Source organism: Thalassophryne amazonica, chromosome 20 (genome assembly GCF_902500255.1).
Source record: "Thalassophryne amazonica chromosome 20, fThaAma1.1, whole genome shotgun sequence".
NCBI lineage: Eukaryota > Metazoa > Chordata > Actinopteri > Batrachoidiformes > Batrachoididae > Thalassophryne > Thalassophryne amazonica.
In genome coordinates, this window is record NC_047122.1 from 50971117 (window position 1) to 50989168 (window position 18052).

At 42.3% G+C, this 18052-nt stretch overlaps 1 protein-coding gene across 2 annotated transcripts in view; it reads left to right on the top strand.

Annotated features, from left to right (window-relative positions):
- Nucleotides 1–14006: 14006 nt before the first annotated feature.
- hepacam2 (HEPACAM family member 2) overlaps nucleotides 14007–18052 on the top strand; it is a 28802-nt gene continuing 24756 nt past the window's right edge. For both annotated transcript variants that reach the window (XM_034161278.1, XM_034161279.1), the window contains exon 1: nucleotides 14007–14226. In XM_034161278.1, coding sequence (XP_034017169.1) covers nucleotides 14169–14226 — 58 coding nt within the window. In that variant the 5' untranslated portion in view covers nucleotides 14007–14168. The remainder of the gene's footprint in view (nucleotides 14227–18052) is intronic.

An 18052-nucleotide genomic window follows, 5' to 3' on the forward strand; every position in this document is an offset into this window, starting at 1 on the left:
CCATCCGTGTTTAGTTTAACAATCCCCATACCCGCATGCAATCCCGCGGCATCCCGAAAGCATGAGCCATCCACGAACAGGGTTAGATCTGCATCTATGGCGTGATTATACAAATGTTCTCTGGCTCTCAAAAATTTCTCTGTCTCTGCCACACAGTTATGTGGAGTACCATCTAACGGTGTGGTCAATTTGGTGGCAGGATTCACCGTGTGACAACGTTGTATTGTTATTTCTGGAGCGGATAACACAACTTCATATCCAGTGCGTCTAGCTTGTGTTAAGACAAAACGTTGACTGGTTAGCAGGGCATGTAACTGATGCGACGTGTACAACGTTACTGCATGTCCCATGATTATGGATGATGCTTTTTGAAATGCAAAGGCAGCTGCTGCTAGACCCTGATAGCATGGTGGCAATCCTGTTTCAATGTTGTCAAGCTTTGTACTATAATAGGCCAATGGTTGTTTTCCTTCATTTGTTTCCTGCATTAGTACAGCACAAGCATAACCAGCTTTTTCAGTAACATACAAATGGAAAGGTTTCCCATAATCTGGGTTACCTAACGCAGGAGCAGATTGCATGTCTGTTTTCAGGGCCTCAAAAGCTCCCGTTGCCTCATCTGTCCAGACGAGGAGAGCTGCATTGCTTGTGTGCCCCACTGCTCTAATCATGGCACGCAAAGGTGCAGTTTTTATAGCATAATCACAAATCCACGGCCGACTGTACCCTGCCATCCCAAGGAATGAAAGCATCTGTCCCACTGTTTGGGGTTTGGGAGCCTTGATTATAGCCTCCACTTGGCTTGGGGCTATACATCGCGTGGTCCCACACAACTGTCTTCCCAAGTATTCTACTTGTTGTTTGCAGAACTGCAATTTGTCCTTACTTACTTTATGACCTCCATCTGCCAATGCATGCAATACAATTAATGAATCTTTTTCACACTGTTCTTGAGTCTCTGATGCAATAAGGAGATCATCCATATATTGCACCAATGTACTGGGTATGTCAAGGTGTTGTAAATCTTCAGCCAGGACTTTGTTAAAGATGGCTGGGGACAGGTTCAGTCCCTGAGGTAGCCGTGTATACGTTAGCTGTTGTCCCAGAAATGTGAATGCAAACAAATGTTGTGAGTCTGGGTGCACAGGCACACTGAAATAGGCTGAACACAGATCGATTACTGTGTACCATTTTGCTCCAGCAGGGATGCTTGATAGTATAGTATGCGGATCAGGTACTATAGGTGCATCCATTTCTATTATTGCATTGATAGGACGCAGATCATGTACCAGCCGATACTCTTTGGTATTGTTTTTAGGGATAGGGTAGATAGGAGTATTGCATGGGCTTGTAGTTTTTATTAAAACTCCAGCTGCCATTAGTCCCTTAATTACTGGTTTTATGCCTTCAATAGCCTAAGGTTTTAATGGATACTGCCTTTGGTGAGGCAGTTTTGCTCCCGGTTTTACTTTTATTTTTACTGGTAAGGCTGTTTTTACTAGTCCTACATCTGTTTTGCTTTTGGACCACACCACTGGTGGTATTTGCTCTAACAATTTCTCTTGTTGGGCCGATAACACCATCTGTCCCTCTGGTCTAGGATTGAGCTCCACTTTTTGAGCTATAGCCTCATCATTTACTTTTAAGTTAATTCGTACAAACTGCTGGTCTTTTGACAGATGTACTTGTGGACTTTCCATGTTTTGCCATTCTTCAACTTCTGAGGCTGTCTTTACCATTGGACCTAGGTCATGGGATTCGTACTTTTCTGAGACTAAAAGGGTCACATGAGGTGTGGCATTCGGCACTTGATACCATTGTTGTTCAGCTGAAGTTAGCTTGACAGAAGCTGCGGCCCCTTGGGGGCCTAAATAAATTTCTGTGGTGGTTATGTGAAACAGCCGTTGATTCATCAATACATCCCAGCAGCATGCATAGTCAGTTTGTTCTTGTTTGGCATCGAACATCAGGGTGACATGTAAAGGTAAACTAGGTGTATATACTGCTTCATAGTGTTGTTCTGCCCAGGGCTTCCATTTTTCCCATTCCAGTTGAAGATTTGAATTTTCTGGTTGTAACTTCAGCCAGTATACCATGGGTTGCACTGGTCGGACCTTGTTTTCCATGTCCATAAGCACCATAATGTTGGCGAGTGCTTCGGCAGGAAAGTGTATTTGCAGTCCTTGATGGGTACACACTATCTGGGTTTGTAGCTTACATAAAATGTCTCTTCCCAGCAAATTCACAGGTGTATTTTGTGAGTATAACAGGGGTGCTTCAATTGTTTTTCCTGCAATCGTTACAGGAAGTGGGCGTGTAAAAGGTATTATTTGAGTCTTCCCAGAGAAGCCGATGGTCTTAATTACAGACCCAGAGAGGGGGAGATGAGCGCCCATTTTCCCTATGCAAGAGTATGTTGCCCCTGTATCCACCATGAAAGGGAAATCTCTGTTTTGTATATTAACGGTGACGGTTGGCTCTTTCTTAGGTATCATCGAAATAGCCAAAGCCACCGTTTCCCCCTCTGTCTTCTCTAGGCCCCCCTATTGCCAATAGGCAGAGGGTCCAACCCAAGGTCGGGCCGGACAATTTCTCATTCGATGTCCAGGTTGTCCACAGCTCCAACACTCATTAGAGGGTTGATCCCCTATTGGGGGTGTTGATCCCATAGGCGGTCCCGCTTGACTGTTCCTGGGAGCTGAGTTCTGGAATCTGCTTCCAAATGAAGGTTGGCGAGATCCTCTTCGCCACCCTCCTCTTTGACCTTGAAAGTTCCGTGACTCTCCTCTCCATCCATGACTGTAGGTGGGTCCATTTCCGGGTGTGCCAGTGCTATGGTAGTGATAGTGATGCTCCACTGGTGCCGAGACTTCTCCTGCAGCAGTGCTCCCTGCTGCTCCCTGGGGGCTCTGTGTGGCTGTTACCACAGGTGCCTGTATGGTGGCAGCAGTGTTTGCCGTAGGGCCTGTGCTTGCCGACTCAGAAGGAACAGGGGTCATCATTGGTGCCTGGGTCTTTGTTTTTTCTTTCTTGCCTTTGGTTAGTTCTCCCAACTGCATCTGCACCAATTTTTTCGTCAGGGATTTTGCTGCATCTTCTTCTTTTTGTTTTTCTTTCTTGTAGATTTCAAGATGGTGACAAATATGCTCAGAGTATAAAGCCCAATTCATTTTCGATAGTCCCACGACTCCATCTAGGGCTTTCTGAACCTCATCTGGTAGAGCCTTTTTTACAGTTATTTTAAACAGGATTTCAGTTGCTGGAGAATGGTTCCATGCATTTCCTGTTTCCTCCGCCCATCTCTTCTGGAATCGGTGCAGGAACTTCTTTGGGCACTCTTCAGGTGTCCACTCCTCATCATCCAATTTAGAGGGATCCAAGACCTCAGGGCACTTTCTTCTCAGTCCTTCCCACATGGAGTTTCTATAGCGATTAAAGGGGACTTCATCATGTTGATTAGTGCCCATCATTTGTGTTAGTCCAACCTTTCCTGCTAATTCTTCAGTGTCATGTTTTCCCATGACATGCATTAGCAAGGCTTTTATGTCACCTAAAGACAAGGTTACCCCTGCAGTGCCTTCTTCTAAGGCAGTTATCCATCTCCCAGCTCCTTGGGTGATGTCTGATGGTGGGGGCTGGCCTGTTGGCCAGCCCCACCATGTCTGTCCAGCTCCATGGGGTATACACATGATGACCATTTCTAACCACCAATGGGCATATGAGGTCTTCGTCCTCCTCTTCTTCTGTGGGGGCTCCATACTGTCTTCCAGATCGAGTGCGACTGACTGGTTCCAGGCAGTCCATCCAGTCGGTTATATTCTGTTCTAAAGCCGCTATGTCTTTGGCTACACATTGTTGTCTTTGCCTGAGTCGGGCCTCTTTTGCACTCTCAATGACGATCTCACCAGAAATTTTTCGGGTGGGTGGCTGTATAATGTGATTCCCTTGATTGGGCGTCGATTGTTGTAATATTCTTCTTTCCTCGGCGTCCCTATGTCTTTGTATTCTTTCCTTCGCTAGCTGAAGCTGCTCAGCTAGTTCTTCATTATCTCTTCTGGCCAGATCCAGTGTGTCACAGAAGCTCTTGTGCCACTCTTCGGAGCCTCTATAGCCTGTGAAGGTCCAGTCGGCTGACTTATGGTGGGAGGGGACGGTTTTCAGTGGACCTCGATGTGCAGGCGGAGCCTTCAGGTCTCTCTCTTTATCCTCGTCTGCCTCCGTGTCACTGTTATTTGTGGCCCCCCCTGCTGGTCGTGGTGAGCGACCACTTACTTTCGGACTTGGAGACCTTGTATGATCCATTTGACAGACTGAGGACCTGTCTCCTTGTGGCTCTCGAGCTTTTAGTGTCAGTGTGAATTTGCCCTCCACATCCATGCCTTGGTCCTCTTCACGAGTTCCTAATACAAATTGTCCAGCTGTCTTACCCATATCTTTCCTCTGTCATTTTTTCTCTTTTCTGCTGTAGCCTCTGTGCTTCCTGCTTGAACAAGGCCAAAACTTCTTTTTCTTCAGTGCGTTTTTTGTTGTTATTTACGTTCTTCTGCTGATCTTTAATTTCTTTTTTCTGTATTTCTACCGCAACTGCTTCACACATCACCGGATCAAATGATCCCTCCAAAGGCCATTGCCTGCCCCCATGTGACCTTTTGTGCCACTTTCTCATACATTGGTTGGCCTTAGTGCGTTTTCCTGGATATTTTCTTAGTACTAAGTCTAGCGGGGTACTTTCCCGACCTTGACCTTGAGAGTTACCCATGTAACCCTGACAAACGCTATGTGAGGTGTTTCTATGGTGTTCTGGTAGTCCCTCAGGGGCTGTCCTGATCCAGACCAATAACTTGCCGGCTGTAACACCTGTTTTGTATTTTAAACCCTTAAAAGGATTAAATTTCCAACTGTTATGCCCGTCTTCTTTTTCTTTAACTAAATATGAAAATTTACCTGTTTCCCACCGAACCTTCCTTGGGACCACAGTCAGAGTCAACCTAGGAAACAGTTCTTCACCTGGATCGGTTGGTAGTGTTATTAAATGATTTAATGGTATGCTAATTTCTTTATTAGGATCAGCACAAAGCAGCTCCAGCCACGGGGTTAAACCCTGATGCCACAGACGTCTTATCAGCAGCTCCCAATTAATTAGAGGGAATTGTTCTTTCTTTTGCTTCAGATTGATTACCTTAGTAATCTGCCATAATTTCTGATTGATCGCTTGTTCGTCCTGCCAATGTTCTGCTCCTACACTGTCAAAATAGGTCCTTTCCAGCCAAAAATGTGTCCTGATTCCCTGGGTTTCGATGTCTCCGTCAGTCAAGTAATGTTCTGGGAGTATTATTTCATCATCACTTAAGTCTCCCATCAAAGACTGTCCCAAGCATTGATCAGTCTGTCAGCTTTTTCACTATAATCTAAGCTTTAACTCTTTTGATTTATAACCAATTTTATTTCTTTACTCCTCTTACAACCCTAACACTTCCTAATGTCTTTGCTCCCAACTTTCTATTTTCCTTCTAATTTTTTTAACTTTCTGCTTCTCGTCTTTTTCTGCTATGTTTGTTTATTAGTTTTCTTTCTTTGAAATAATATCTACCTTCTCTGTATTTACATAGCAGTCTCTTATCCTGTCTTTTTCTTCACTGTCTCTGTTTCACACTTTCCTCTCTGCCTGTCATGCACCTCCCAAGTCCTGTTGGGTCTAAACACCTCCTCCTCGTACTCTTTCACATTAATCTTGTATGTCAGCCAGCCTGCAAGCCCTCACAGCTTTGCCTGCAACTCCCCGCTTACTTTTACTCTCCCACACACCAATTTTCAAAAGCTTTATACACAAAAATTATTAAAAACAACTTTCTATATATCTCTATCTAGACTTCTGCCACTTTTCACTCCGCGGCTTTAAACAACCTTTTTATTCACTTAACACCAATGTGTTCTGTTTAAGCATGTATCTCTTCTTCACGTTAGACAGCTTCTCCGGCGCTGCCAGCAACTTCATATATTATTTTTTTTACAAGCCCTCTTTGAGCGTACAATATTTCATTTACTTCTACGCCTTACCGCGCCTCGCGTGCGTATCCTGTGCTTAATATATTATTTTTCACCAGCTCCTCTCTGAGCATACAATATTTCATTTATTTCTACGCCTTACCGCGCCTCGTGTGCGTATCCTGTGCCTTTTTGCACTTTCTTCTACTTTTTTCTTCACTTACTGAGCTCCTCGTGAGCTTAATGTGCCTTTGCACTGAAAATATTCTCTTTTTCTTTTCTTATAAAAAACTCATATTACTGTGTACTTAATTACTTATTCTTCTCCCACGCCCCACAAGCGTGTATTTGGTGCCTTACTGCACTATTTTCTGCTTCATTAATTCTCATGTATTCTGCACTAACTCTCTATTTATTTATTTTTTTTTATAGTTTTTCTCTTTTCTTAAAAAATGACGTCCTTTATTGAGCTCTTTTACTTACTGTCAGCTGTGCTACTTTGCACTTTTCTCTTTTTATCACGTACGGTATTTCTACTGCGCCCCCTCAGGCGCTTATCTTGTGCTTCCTCTGCACGTATTCTCTGTTAAACTCTTTTTCTCACTTATTTCACTTCAGTCTCTGTTAAACTCTTTAAATAACCTTGTATTACCTTGTATCTATTTGTCAGTATACTCCCCTAAATTAACCCCTACAGCACATGCTATCAGCCGGCACGTTAGTAACAAATTTCAACACCAATTATTCCCCAAGCATCCAGGTTAATTCTCCATGCACTCTTTTCCGCACCAGAGTTCATGAACATTCCTGACCTTTCACTCACACAGACATTCTTTTTCCCGGGAACACACACACCTTCTGAGCATTTTATCTACAAGGCCTGATAATTTTCAATCTTATCTTTTTTTGTCTTTTATCAATTTTCTTAGTCCAGGTTCTTTTGGGTAAGAGGCAATTAAAAAATATCACCTGTCAACTTGGGCGGAAATCCCGACTCACTCCTCCAGATCGTGCAGAAGTTACAAAAGGTTTCTGCTTACCTTTTAGTCATGATCACTGTTATTTACGGTCTGGAGGGATGAGCTGGACTGCCCCAGGCTGCCGGAATGCCCCTGGACCCTCCTGAAGCTGGCTCGCCAAGTTCTGTCGTGGCTCGTCTTTAGTCTTCTCGGGATGTCTTCTTTTAGATAACACAAACTAATTGCAAGTGATATGCTAGAAAAGGACACAACACTTTAGAATAATTCAGCCTTAAGCAAGATAAAATGCACAGAGTTTTTAAGTTTATTTAAGCCTTCGACACAGAGCTTAGACAAACTGAGTCCTCTAGAGAGACTGAACATATGACAACCGCGCTCATCTATTTATTGGAGACCCGCGGGCATCGCTCCTCCTTCGACTTTTTTATTTATTTCATTCCCAAGACATGGTTTTCTATTGGAAGCGTCCTCTAGTGAACCCTAAGCAGGTGTTAGGCCATTATTTCAATGTGACAAATGCTCCCATTAAAACGTGAAGGATTTACAACTTATTTTTTTAAAAGACCTTCAGCCACAGGTGCAGCTGGCCTGAGGCCCCCCCCGCACGTGGCCTCAGCCACAGGTGCAGCTGGCCTGAGGCCCCTGCACGTGGCCTGCGGGAAAGCACCTAAAAGGCCTTGGAAAGCCCCTGACAGACTGAATGACTAATAGAGCCCTTTTTTTGGGGTTGAACACCTGCTAGTTCAACCAGAGGACATACAGTTCGGATCAGGACACTTGATAGTTCATCATAGTTCAAATAAGGACCTAAAAATTCTTCTACACTATCGTGTACCAGCACTTGATGGAACACTCATGAGCACCCCTATGCCGCTCGTATTCCTTCAAAAGTAGAACTTCCTCTGCTTTTGGCTGTGGTTGCAGCAGATGACGACTGTCATGATGTGTTTGCGACAGTTTTCACATTAGCCACCAGGCATCGCTGTTACGCCAAGCAGCATTGTGTGCACAAAAAGGCTTGATGGAAGTGTAGAAGAAGAAACTGAAGAGTAAAACTGCTAGGCTAAGTGCTAAGCATGTCATTCTGCAATTTGCATGTGTCCGTAAATGTTAATAAAGCCAGTAACAAAACAAGACTACATAGTTCATGACAATGACCACCCCAGAAGTAAACAAAATAGTTGTGCATTGGAGCCGTCTCTTGGCAATGGCACACGCAAGGCCGTTATGCCCGTGAAAACTGTCACCGAATGTAAGATGGTCAATCTACAAGTTCAGCCATTGATGTGAAATGGTGATTAGACGGATAATTTTGGACGATGAACCATACTTGACTAAGTAAGTTTAGTAGACTGAAAGATTATACTGCTTGATGAAACCAGGCCCAGGCCTGTATGGTAGAGTGGCCAGATGGAAGCCACTCCTTAGTAAAAGGCACATGGCAGCCCATCTGGAGTTTAAAGGCACTTGAAGGACTCTCAGACCATGAGAAACAAAATTCTTTCATCTGGTGAGACAAAGATTGAAGTTTTTGTTGTGAATTCCAGGTGTCATGTTTGGATGAAACCAGGCACCATCCCTACAGTGAAGCATGGTGGTGGCAGCATCATGCTGTGGGGATGTTTTTCAGCAGCAGGAACTGGGAGGCTAGTCAGGATGTGGGAGAAGACCTGGACGAAAACCTGCTCCAGAGCGCTCTTGACCTCAGCCTGGGGTGAAGGTTTATCTTTCAACAGGACAATGACCCTAAACACACAGCCAAGATATCAAAGGAGTGGCTTCAGGACAACTCTGTGAATGTCCTTGAGTGGCCCAGCCAGAACCCAGACCTGAATCTGATTGAACATCTCTGGAGAGATTTGAAAATGGCTGTGTACCGACACTCTCCATCCAACCTGATGGAGCTTGAGAGGTGTTGCAAAGAGAACTGGACAAAACTGGCCAAAGATAGGTGCGCCAAGCTCGTGGCATCATATTCAAGAACACCTGAAGCTGTAATTGCTGCCAAAGGTGGATCAACAAAGTATTGCGCAAAGGGTGTGAATACTTATGTACAAGCAATTTCTTAACGTTTTATTTTTAATAAATTTGCAAAAATAAAAAATAACTTTTTTCGTGTTGTCATTATGGGGTGTTGTGAGGAGAACTTTGACAAAATTTACTACATTTTGGAATAAGGCTGTAACATAACAAAATGTGGAAAAAGTGAATTGCTGTGAATACTTTCTGGATGCACTGTAAAGGGTGTGTTCACATGCATGTGCACGTATGACGCTTCTTGCCTAACAACTGATGCAGCATCACCTCAGTCTGTGGGGTGACTTTAATATTAACTATCAGAGGTAGCTGTCTTCACCCGGGTGAAGGCTAATTATCAAGTTATAAGCATGAAAAAAGTAACCACATAGTTAAATCTGTGCATCAATGCAGTGGTTTTAGGCTATAAATACAGTGAGGAAAATAAGTATTTGAACACCCTGCGATTTTGCAAGTTCTCCCCCTTAGAAATCATGGAGGGGTCTGAAATTTTCATCTTAGGTGCATGTCCACTGTGAGAGACATAATCTAAAAAAAAAAAAAAAATCCGGAAATCACAATGTATGATTCTTTAATAATTTATTTTTTATGTTACTGCTGCAAATAAGTATTTGAACACCTGTGAAAATCAATGTTAATATTTGGTACAGGAGCCTTTGTTTGCAATTACAGAGGTCAAATGATTCCTGTAGTTTTTCACCAGGTTTGCACACACTGCAGCAGGGATTTTGGTCCACTCCTCCATACAGATCTTCTCTAGATCTTTCAGTTTTGGAGTTTCAGCTCCCTCCAAAGATTTTCTATTGAGTTCAGGTCTGGAGACTGGCCAGGCCACTCCAGGACCTTGAAATGCTTCTTACGGAGCCCCTCCTTAGTTGCCCTGGCTGTGTGTTCTGGGTCATTGTCATGCTGGAAGACCCAGCCATGACCCATCTTCAGTGCTCTTACTAAGGGAAGGAGGTTGTTTGCCAAAATCTCGCAATACATGACCCCATCCATCTTCCCTTCAATACGGTACAGTCGCCCTGTCCCCTTGGTAGAAGAGCTCCCCCAGAGTATGATGTTTCCACCCCCATGCTTCACGGTTGGGATGGTTTCTGGTCTCATCTGACCACATGACCTTCTCCCATGCCTCCTCTGGATCATCCAGATGGTCACTGCTGAACTTCAAACAGGCCTGGACATGTGCTGGCTTGAGCAGGGGGACCTTGCTGCCCTGCAGGATTTTAAACCATGACAGCATCATGTGTTACTAATGTAATCTTTGTGACTGTGGTCCCAGCTCTCTTCAGGTCATTGACCAGGTCCTCCTGTGTAGTTCTGAGCTTTCTCAGAATCATCCTTACCCAACAAAGTGAGATCTTATATGGAATCCCAGACCGAGGGAGATTGACAGTCATCTTGTGTTTCTTCCATTTTCTAATAATTACACCAACAGTTGTTGCCTTCTCACCAAGCTGCTTGCCTATCGCCCTGTAGCCCATCCCAGCCTTGTGCAGGTCTACAGTTTTGTCCCTGGTGTCCTTAGACAGCTCTTTGGTCTTGGCTATGGTGGACAGGTTGGAGTGTGATTGACTGATTGGGTGTGTGAACAGGTGTCTTTTATACAGGTAATAAGTTCAAACAGGTGCAATTAATACAGGTAAAGAGTGCAGAATAAGAGGGCTTCTTAAAGAAAAATTAACAGGTCTGTGTGAGCCAGAATTCTTGCTGGATGGTAGATGTTCAAATACTTATTTCCAGCAGTAACATACATATAAATTATTTAAAAAATCATACATTGTGATTTCCAGATTTTTTTTTTTTTAGATTATGTCTCTCACAGTGGACATGCACCTCAGATGAAAATTTCAGACCCTTCCATGATTTCTAAGTGGGAGAACTTGCAAAATTGCAGGGTGTTCAAATACTTATTTTCCTCACTGTAAGCTACAGGCCTCACAGAGCGCTGCTCATGTTCAGTCTTTTAGAAGTGCTGTTTGATTATACAATAACTATTGCATATTTTGATTATTAGAATTTTGTTGTTTCATGTTCTGTATTGTATTAACTTAGAATAATTAATGCTATGATTCCACACGCTCCAATACAGTAGGTGGCGGTATGCACCTCTAAAACTGGTTTGCGAACCACCAATAAACACAAAAAAGTTTGCTTTAAGTTTATTTTCAGACTGTGACTGACAACCAAACCAAGAGGGCACCTTAATGTAGTGATTTAATTGCTCACATTTGTTGAAAATTAGTGCAATGCTAACGGCTAATGTTAGCCTGACTGAATGGCTCCTGTGCAAGCATTTTATGACAAATATCTGTAATAATATGGCTTGGTGTGTGTTTAACTGGTGTAACGGATCGTGCACTGGGGTGTGTACGTTGAGCGAGGTACTGGCACGCACACACACACACACACACACACACACACACACACAGAACCCACATAAGGCACTTTATTAATAAGAAGTATTTTTTAATATATTACATTAATAATTAGGGCCCGAGTAGGCAACGTCCTACGAGGAATTGCGCTGTTTATTATTATTATTATTAATTATTATTATTATTATTATTATTATTATTATTATTCTCACTCTTGAAATCGAAATTTCGGCCTCTTCCCATGCTCAAAAACTCACCAAACTTTCCAAAGTCGTCCGGCCGGATCCGAAATTCGATATTTTGGGGGTGTCGCACATGGTCGCAGAAAAATCGTGAAATAGCGCCCCCTAGAAATTTTCAAAAACCCCTCCGCATTGGGCTTTTTTCGTCGTAGCCTCACGAAATTCGGTACACATATTTACCATGTCAGGACGCACGAAAAAGTCTCTTACTGTCATTGTGAAATATCGACAGGAAGTCGGCCATTTTGATTTTAAGTTTCGATTTTGAGCAAATTTTTGCCATTTTTGGCCATTTCCACTACTTACATTTGAACAAACTCGTCCTAGGGATTTTATCCGATCGTCTTCAAATTTGGTCAAAATCATCACAACACAATGGTGATCAAAAGTTATGAAAAGATTCTAATTAAGTCAAAAGGCGTGGCTGCTAGGGGTCGTCAAACTTTGTCGAGCTTTTCGGAGCACGCCATTTCACTTCGAACGGCTGTCACGCCCACATACTTCATCGTAGATCCTTCAAACTTGCTGGACATGATGAGGGCTCCGCCCTGAACGTCTACATATCTTAAGTTCCCACCTGCGCCATAGCGCCCCCGGTGGTGGCGGGAAATGTCCTATTTTTACTTTAAGAGGTCCTGATGTCACATACTTAACCCAATCAACTTCATTCCACTTCTAAAACATGCAGAACAAATTGGTGAACGTAGGCAATGAACGCCATGAAGTTACGAGTAACGGCATCCGTGTGGCGGCGTGCCGAATATTGCCCATTCGCCATGAAATTACGTTCTTCATTTTGACGGCTTTAATTTTGTCACATCATCATGAAAATTGATACACAGGTCGAGCATGACAACCTCTTACAATTCATAGGGGCGTCACCCATGGGTGGGGCAAAATGCCTCAATAGCGCCCCCTTGAAACTTTCAAAAACCCCTCCACATAGGGGTTTTTTTTGGAGTAGGGAGATGAAAATTGGTACACGTGTGACTTTCATAGACGTACAAAAAAGTCTCTTGCACCATGAGTCTACTCCAAACAGGAAGTCGGCCATTTTGAATTTTCTTCTCATTTTGAAATGATTTCCACATGTTGTATTTGAACGAACTCCTAGGGATTTTGTCCAATGCACTTCAAATTTCTTTGACAGCATCCAAAGATGATACTGACCAAAAGTTATCGAAAGCTTTTCTCTATGTTGAAGGGTGTGGCCGCTATGGTGCCGCCATTTTGACCCTTTGTCATATATCATATCATATCATATCAATTTTATTTATATAGCGCCAAATCACAACAAACAGTTGCCCCAAGGCGCTTTATATTGTAAGGCAAAAACCATACAATAATTACGTAAAAACACCAACGGTCAAAACGACCCCCCGTGAGCAAGCACCCGGCCACAGTGGGAAGGAAAAAAACCCCCCCAACAGGAAGAAACCCCCAGCAGAACCAGGCTCAGGGAGGGGCAGTCCTCCACTGGGACTGGCCGGGGCCGAGGGAGAGAACCAGGAAAAAGACACGCTGCGGAAGAGAGCAGAGACCAATCACCAATGATCAAATGCAGAGTGGTGCACACAGAGCAATCAAGTCATGATAACTCCTTCATGCATTGCCTGATTGACTTGAAACTTCACATGTATGATGACGGTTGGCCCCTGAACACACCCAGCCCCTCTGTTTGTACACTGAGCGCCCCCTAGTGGATGAACAATCAACATGTCATAACTCCTTGATGCATTGTGTGATTTGTTTAAAATTTTAACTGTGTGATGAGTGGTTGCCCCTGCATGCACATGCCCACATGTGGTCACAAGGGCACCCACTGGCCTGGGTAGGTGGTTGCGCGGAACGAGGGCCCGTATATGACTGCTTGCAGTCCTAGTTAATATTAGAATTGCTATGAGTTATGAATAATTTAAAATGTTTATAGCCAAAACCAATAAAAATCCAAGTCAACCAAAGCAATTAAAATGAATATAAACTAAAAATATGACAAAATAGTTTTCCCTTTTTACGATAACATTTAAGGTTTCTGTAACAGAATTTTCTCAAGGGCTGTAAACTAATAACATCTTCCACATATACTGTCTGACTGACATATAGCCGATATTCCGAAGGGCTCCAAAAGGTCACTGACATGTACGTCTGTGTCAGAATGATGTCTGTTTCAGCCTTTTTCTTCTTCCTCTCACAGCCTGAGGGACTAAAGCTTTCAACTGTGGTGTTACAATGTGAAGAAACCGTCTATTCTCAGTTTATCCTTCCTCTCTCAGGTCTCTGTTTCAAACCCTCAGCCTGAGGGCAACACTTTGTGAGTACCGCACCGCACCGCGTGCTCTCTCCTGGCCAGGTGGGACTCTTCCTCCTGCTGTCACGTGGGAGGGGCCTTTAAGTTCCTCTTATTTCCCTGGCAAATGATGTCACCACAACCAGTCACATTTCTCTCCTCCTCCTCCTCCTCTTCCACTCCTCTCCTCCTTCCTATCATCCTTCACTCTGTACGTGCCTGTCAGACATCCCCGCACATCTTCAGAGGATAAGATGTCATGGAGGCCACAGGGAGGACAGCAGCCATCATCTGCTCCTTTCTGTTCATCCTAACAGGTGAGCGTCAGACGTCCAGGTGTCGTAGTCGTGCTGCTGCATTTCAAACCACTTTTTGTTTGTTTGTTTGTCTATCAGTGCAAAGATCAGGTGCTATTTGAGGTTTATTTGTGTGTGTGTGTGTGTGTGTGTGTGTGTGTATGTGTAGATTCTAGTTTTGGTGTCTGTTCCCTAAAACAAGTGTCATCTTCACTGTGTGGATTCAGTCATCTCTCTCTCTCTCCCTCTTCTATTACATTACATTTGAGTATTTATGAGGAACCTCAATTTTTTTCTTGATGTTTTGTTTGTTTTACTTACAGTATTCAGGGGCGTAGCAAGATTTTCAGACAGGGCAGAGGGGGGTGTCAACTGTGTGCACATATGCAAACTAATTATTATTTTAAAGCTGCGGTGTGCAAAAATTAAGGGTGTTTATTAGTAGAAATGGAATATAACATTCATAACCGTCTGCTCAAAGTTAAAGAATCAATTTATAAGCTTATATATTTATAAGCTTCAAGTCATATCCACACAAGAGCAAGCCCCCTTATGGGGGCCACCATGTTGCACACGTTGATACAGTAGCCCAAAAGAGACATACTTATTCCACCTTTCACATGTTGCAACATGTAAGTAAGATTGAAGAAAAAGAAGAGGACTAACTAGTTGTTCTTCAGTATGCTGTCTACCCATTGCTAGTGCAAGCTAACAAGTTTGAGATTTTCATGAAATGTAGGATCATGCATATTCCCTATCAAAAAGAAGGCAAGGGAGCAGGAATCCAAATGCCTATGACTTTAAAAATGTGAAGCGATGTAAAAACTGGACCAGCAGCAGCATCACACAATATGCAACTTCACCTCTAGATGACAATGAATCCTACACACTGTAGCTTTAAGTACTATTATACAGAAATGTGTACAAGTCAGTACTTCTGTAGAAATGTCATTAAAATTTTTTTTTTCATTAGTAGGTCAGTGAAACACTAAATCTGAAATGTCCAAATGTATTTTATTTTAAAAATAGTATATTAATGAAAGTAGCATACTTTTTGTTTTTCATTTAATAATGCTAACCTGATTAATTTGTAGGTTTACAGTTCAAAAACATGATTCCACAAACACAACAAAACCAGAGATAATAACCAGAAAAAAATGAATCCATCAATGTGATGCTCTTGTAAAGCAAAAGGATAGTTCACCAAAAAAAAAAAAAAAATACTAAAGGTTAGTCACAGCAGTATATTTAGTTTGAACGCTTTTTTAAAAAACAAAAATGTTTAGAAGTGATTATTTGATGCACTTTTACATTTTTTAAACAATACTGCGTATTCATTAATAGTTATTTAATTTGATAGGCCCACAGCATAAAAGTATAATTTTTTTTGTATCTCATATGAAGCCAACATTCTTTGACTTCTAAACCTAAATTTTTAGATATAACTCACAAGTTATTTGGAAAGTTTAATTTTTAGGAGACTAACAGCACATCAGCCTTTGCTGGTTTATTCAGGGTTATTTCAAAGTAAACAAGAGGTCACATAGACAGCAGTGACTCACCGAGACACACACTGTCACTCACATGACCAGATAAATCGAACAAGGAAGTTGCTGAAACAAGAACTGTATGGCTTTGATGTTTGTATCGTCAACCTTTCTTGTAGAACAAAAGCAGTGGCAGAAGATGATGGTGCCCCCACATTTGTACACGCGCTGTGTGACTTTATTTAGTGTCAAAACAACTTACAAGGGAGTGAGGGTGATAAGAAACAGGTGCGCACTTTGTAGGAGGCCAGTAATGGAGAGATCCTCTCACCTCAAAGTCCACTCTCGCTGTAATCTCCTCAGTCCCTGAACCTTATCGCCACAACAATCCCCGTTTTGTTTAGGGACAACAGTGGAGAGTGACCTCGGCACACTTCTCCTCATTCTCCTCACTGGTGTAAACACAGGCACACTCCTGCTCCTGACACCTAGTGCATGCATGCATACACACACACACACACACATGCAGAAAGGCAAACATGCACACAGAAACCAGCCTGCAAGCCTGTCAAAGTGGAACTGGTATCAGCATGTATTATTTAGGACACAATAGCGAACACACACTGAGTTTATTGTGATGTGTAATGTGCACAAAGGAGCCACTGACACCAGCTGGACATCCCCATGGGGCACAGATATGGACGGGTCCAACTGTAGTGTAAAAAAGAGAGTTGGAGGAGACATGAGGGAAGGAAACACAACTCAAAAAGTAATGGATAAATTTGTTTCAGCCAAACTACTTAAATTGAAGGTGTGTATTGGGGGGGGGGGGGGGGACTTATTCAGTTGAAGCGTGAATTCAAGAATTCAAATTTTATCAAGCCGATCCTGCACATTGTGCACGATACTATTTCAGTGGATATTATAGTATATCTCAGGACTTGCTGCTTTGCATGGGCTTCATTTTGGTGCCAAATGTTCTGAAATACGAGAAAAATGTTCTCGTATACAAGTTTCTTTTGGTGTTAATAGCAACGTTTTTTTTTTTTTTTTGCCATGGCAATGGTCAAAAACAACACAAGTGCCTACTCAGGTTTCAGTAACCAGATGAGAGCAATGACTCTGAGATTTCACACACTCACTCATCTTCAAGTGCTTACTCCAACTGAAGGTCACGGGAGTCTTGAGCCTATCCCAGCAGTCATAGGGTGTGAGGCGGGTACACTCTGAACACGATGCCAGTCTGTTGCAGGGTCACATATAGAAAAAGAAACATATTCAGACAGCTCTGTGGAATGACCTCCCAGCACATATACAGCAGTTGGATAATGTGGAGACTTTTAAGTCGAGACTGAAAACCTATTTGTTTTCCTTGTTTTATCATTTGTTTTATTGTGTTATTATGTGTTTTTATTCTTGTGCTCTTTTATGTTTTGTCTTTTTATTGTGTTTTTAACTTTTTATTAATTTTTTTTCTCTGTTTTTTGTATTGTGTTGTGTAAAGTGCCTTGAGGCGATCTCATCATGAGTTGACGCTATAGAAATTCTTAAATTTGATTTGACATTCACACTCACGGACAATTTAAAGTTTCCAGTCCATCTAACCTGCATGTCTTTGGAAGTGGGAGGAAGCAGAGCACCTGGAGAGAACCCACACAAACACAGGGAGAACATGCAAACTCCACATAGAAAGGCCACAGGTGGGAATCAATCCCACAACCCTGTGAGGCAGCAGTGCTAACCACTGATCCACCGTGCTGCCACTTTGAGGTTTCCTGAAAATGAAATGGATATGCCTGTTTTGACCTCAATGAAATTGGCCCTCACTATATCTCAGTGAGTGCTGAGGCTGGAGAACAGAGTTTTGTGTCCAAATTGCTCAGAGACTCCAAGTTTTATATGAAGGATCTATTTGAAAAATGAGATAGATCCATTTTCTTAATTTTGAGAAAATCAGGATTTTTTTTTTTTTTTTTGGGGGGGGGGGGGGGGTATTTTTGAGTAAATAAATGTATATACTCCAGTAAATTATAGTGTAACATATTAGATAACAAAAAATTAAATTAGATTAGATAGAACTTTATTGACTCCTTGGGAAGGCTCCATCAGGGAAAATGAGGATCCTGTCTGTTTGGTGATTTTAACAGCCAAAAATGACTTTAATGGTCAAAACGCTATACATGTAAATCCAGATTTTTGCAAACATAACCATAACCATAACCATAGCCGAAATGGATATTATTCATTTAGCAGGGAAACAGACGTGTCATTTTTATAATTTGTTCAAAAATCAAACAGGATCTATCTTGTTTTGAGCTTCAATTGCCAATGTATGATATTTTGATGTTAGTTATTAAATC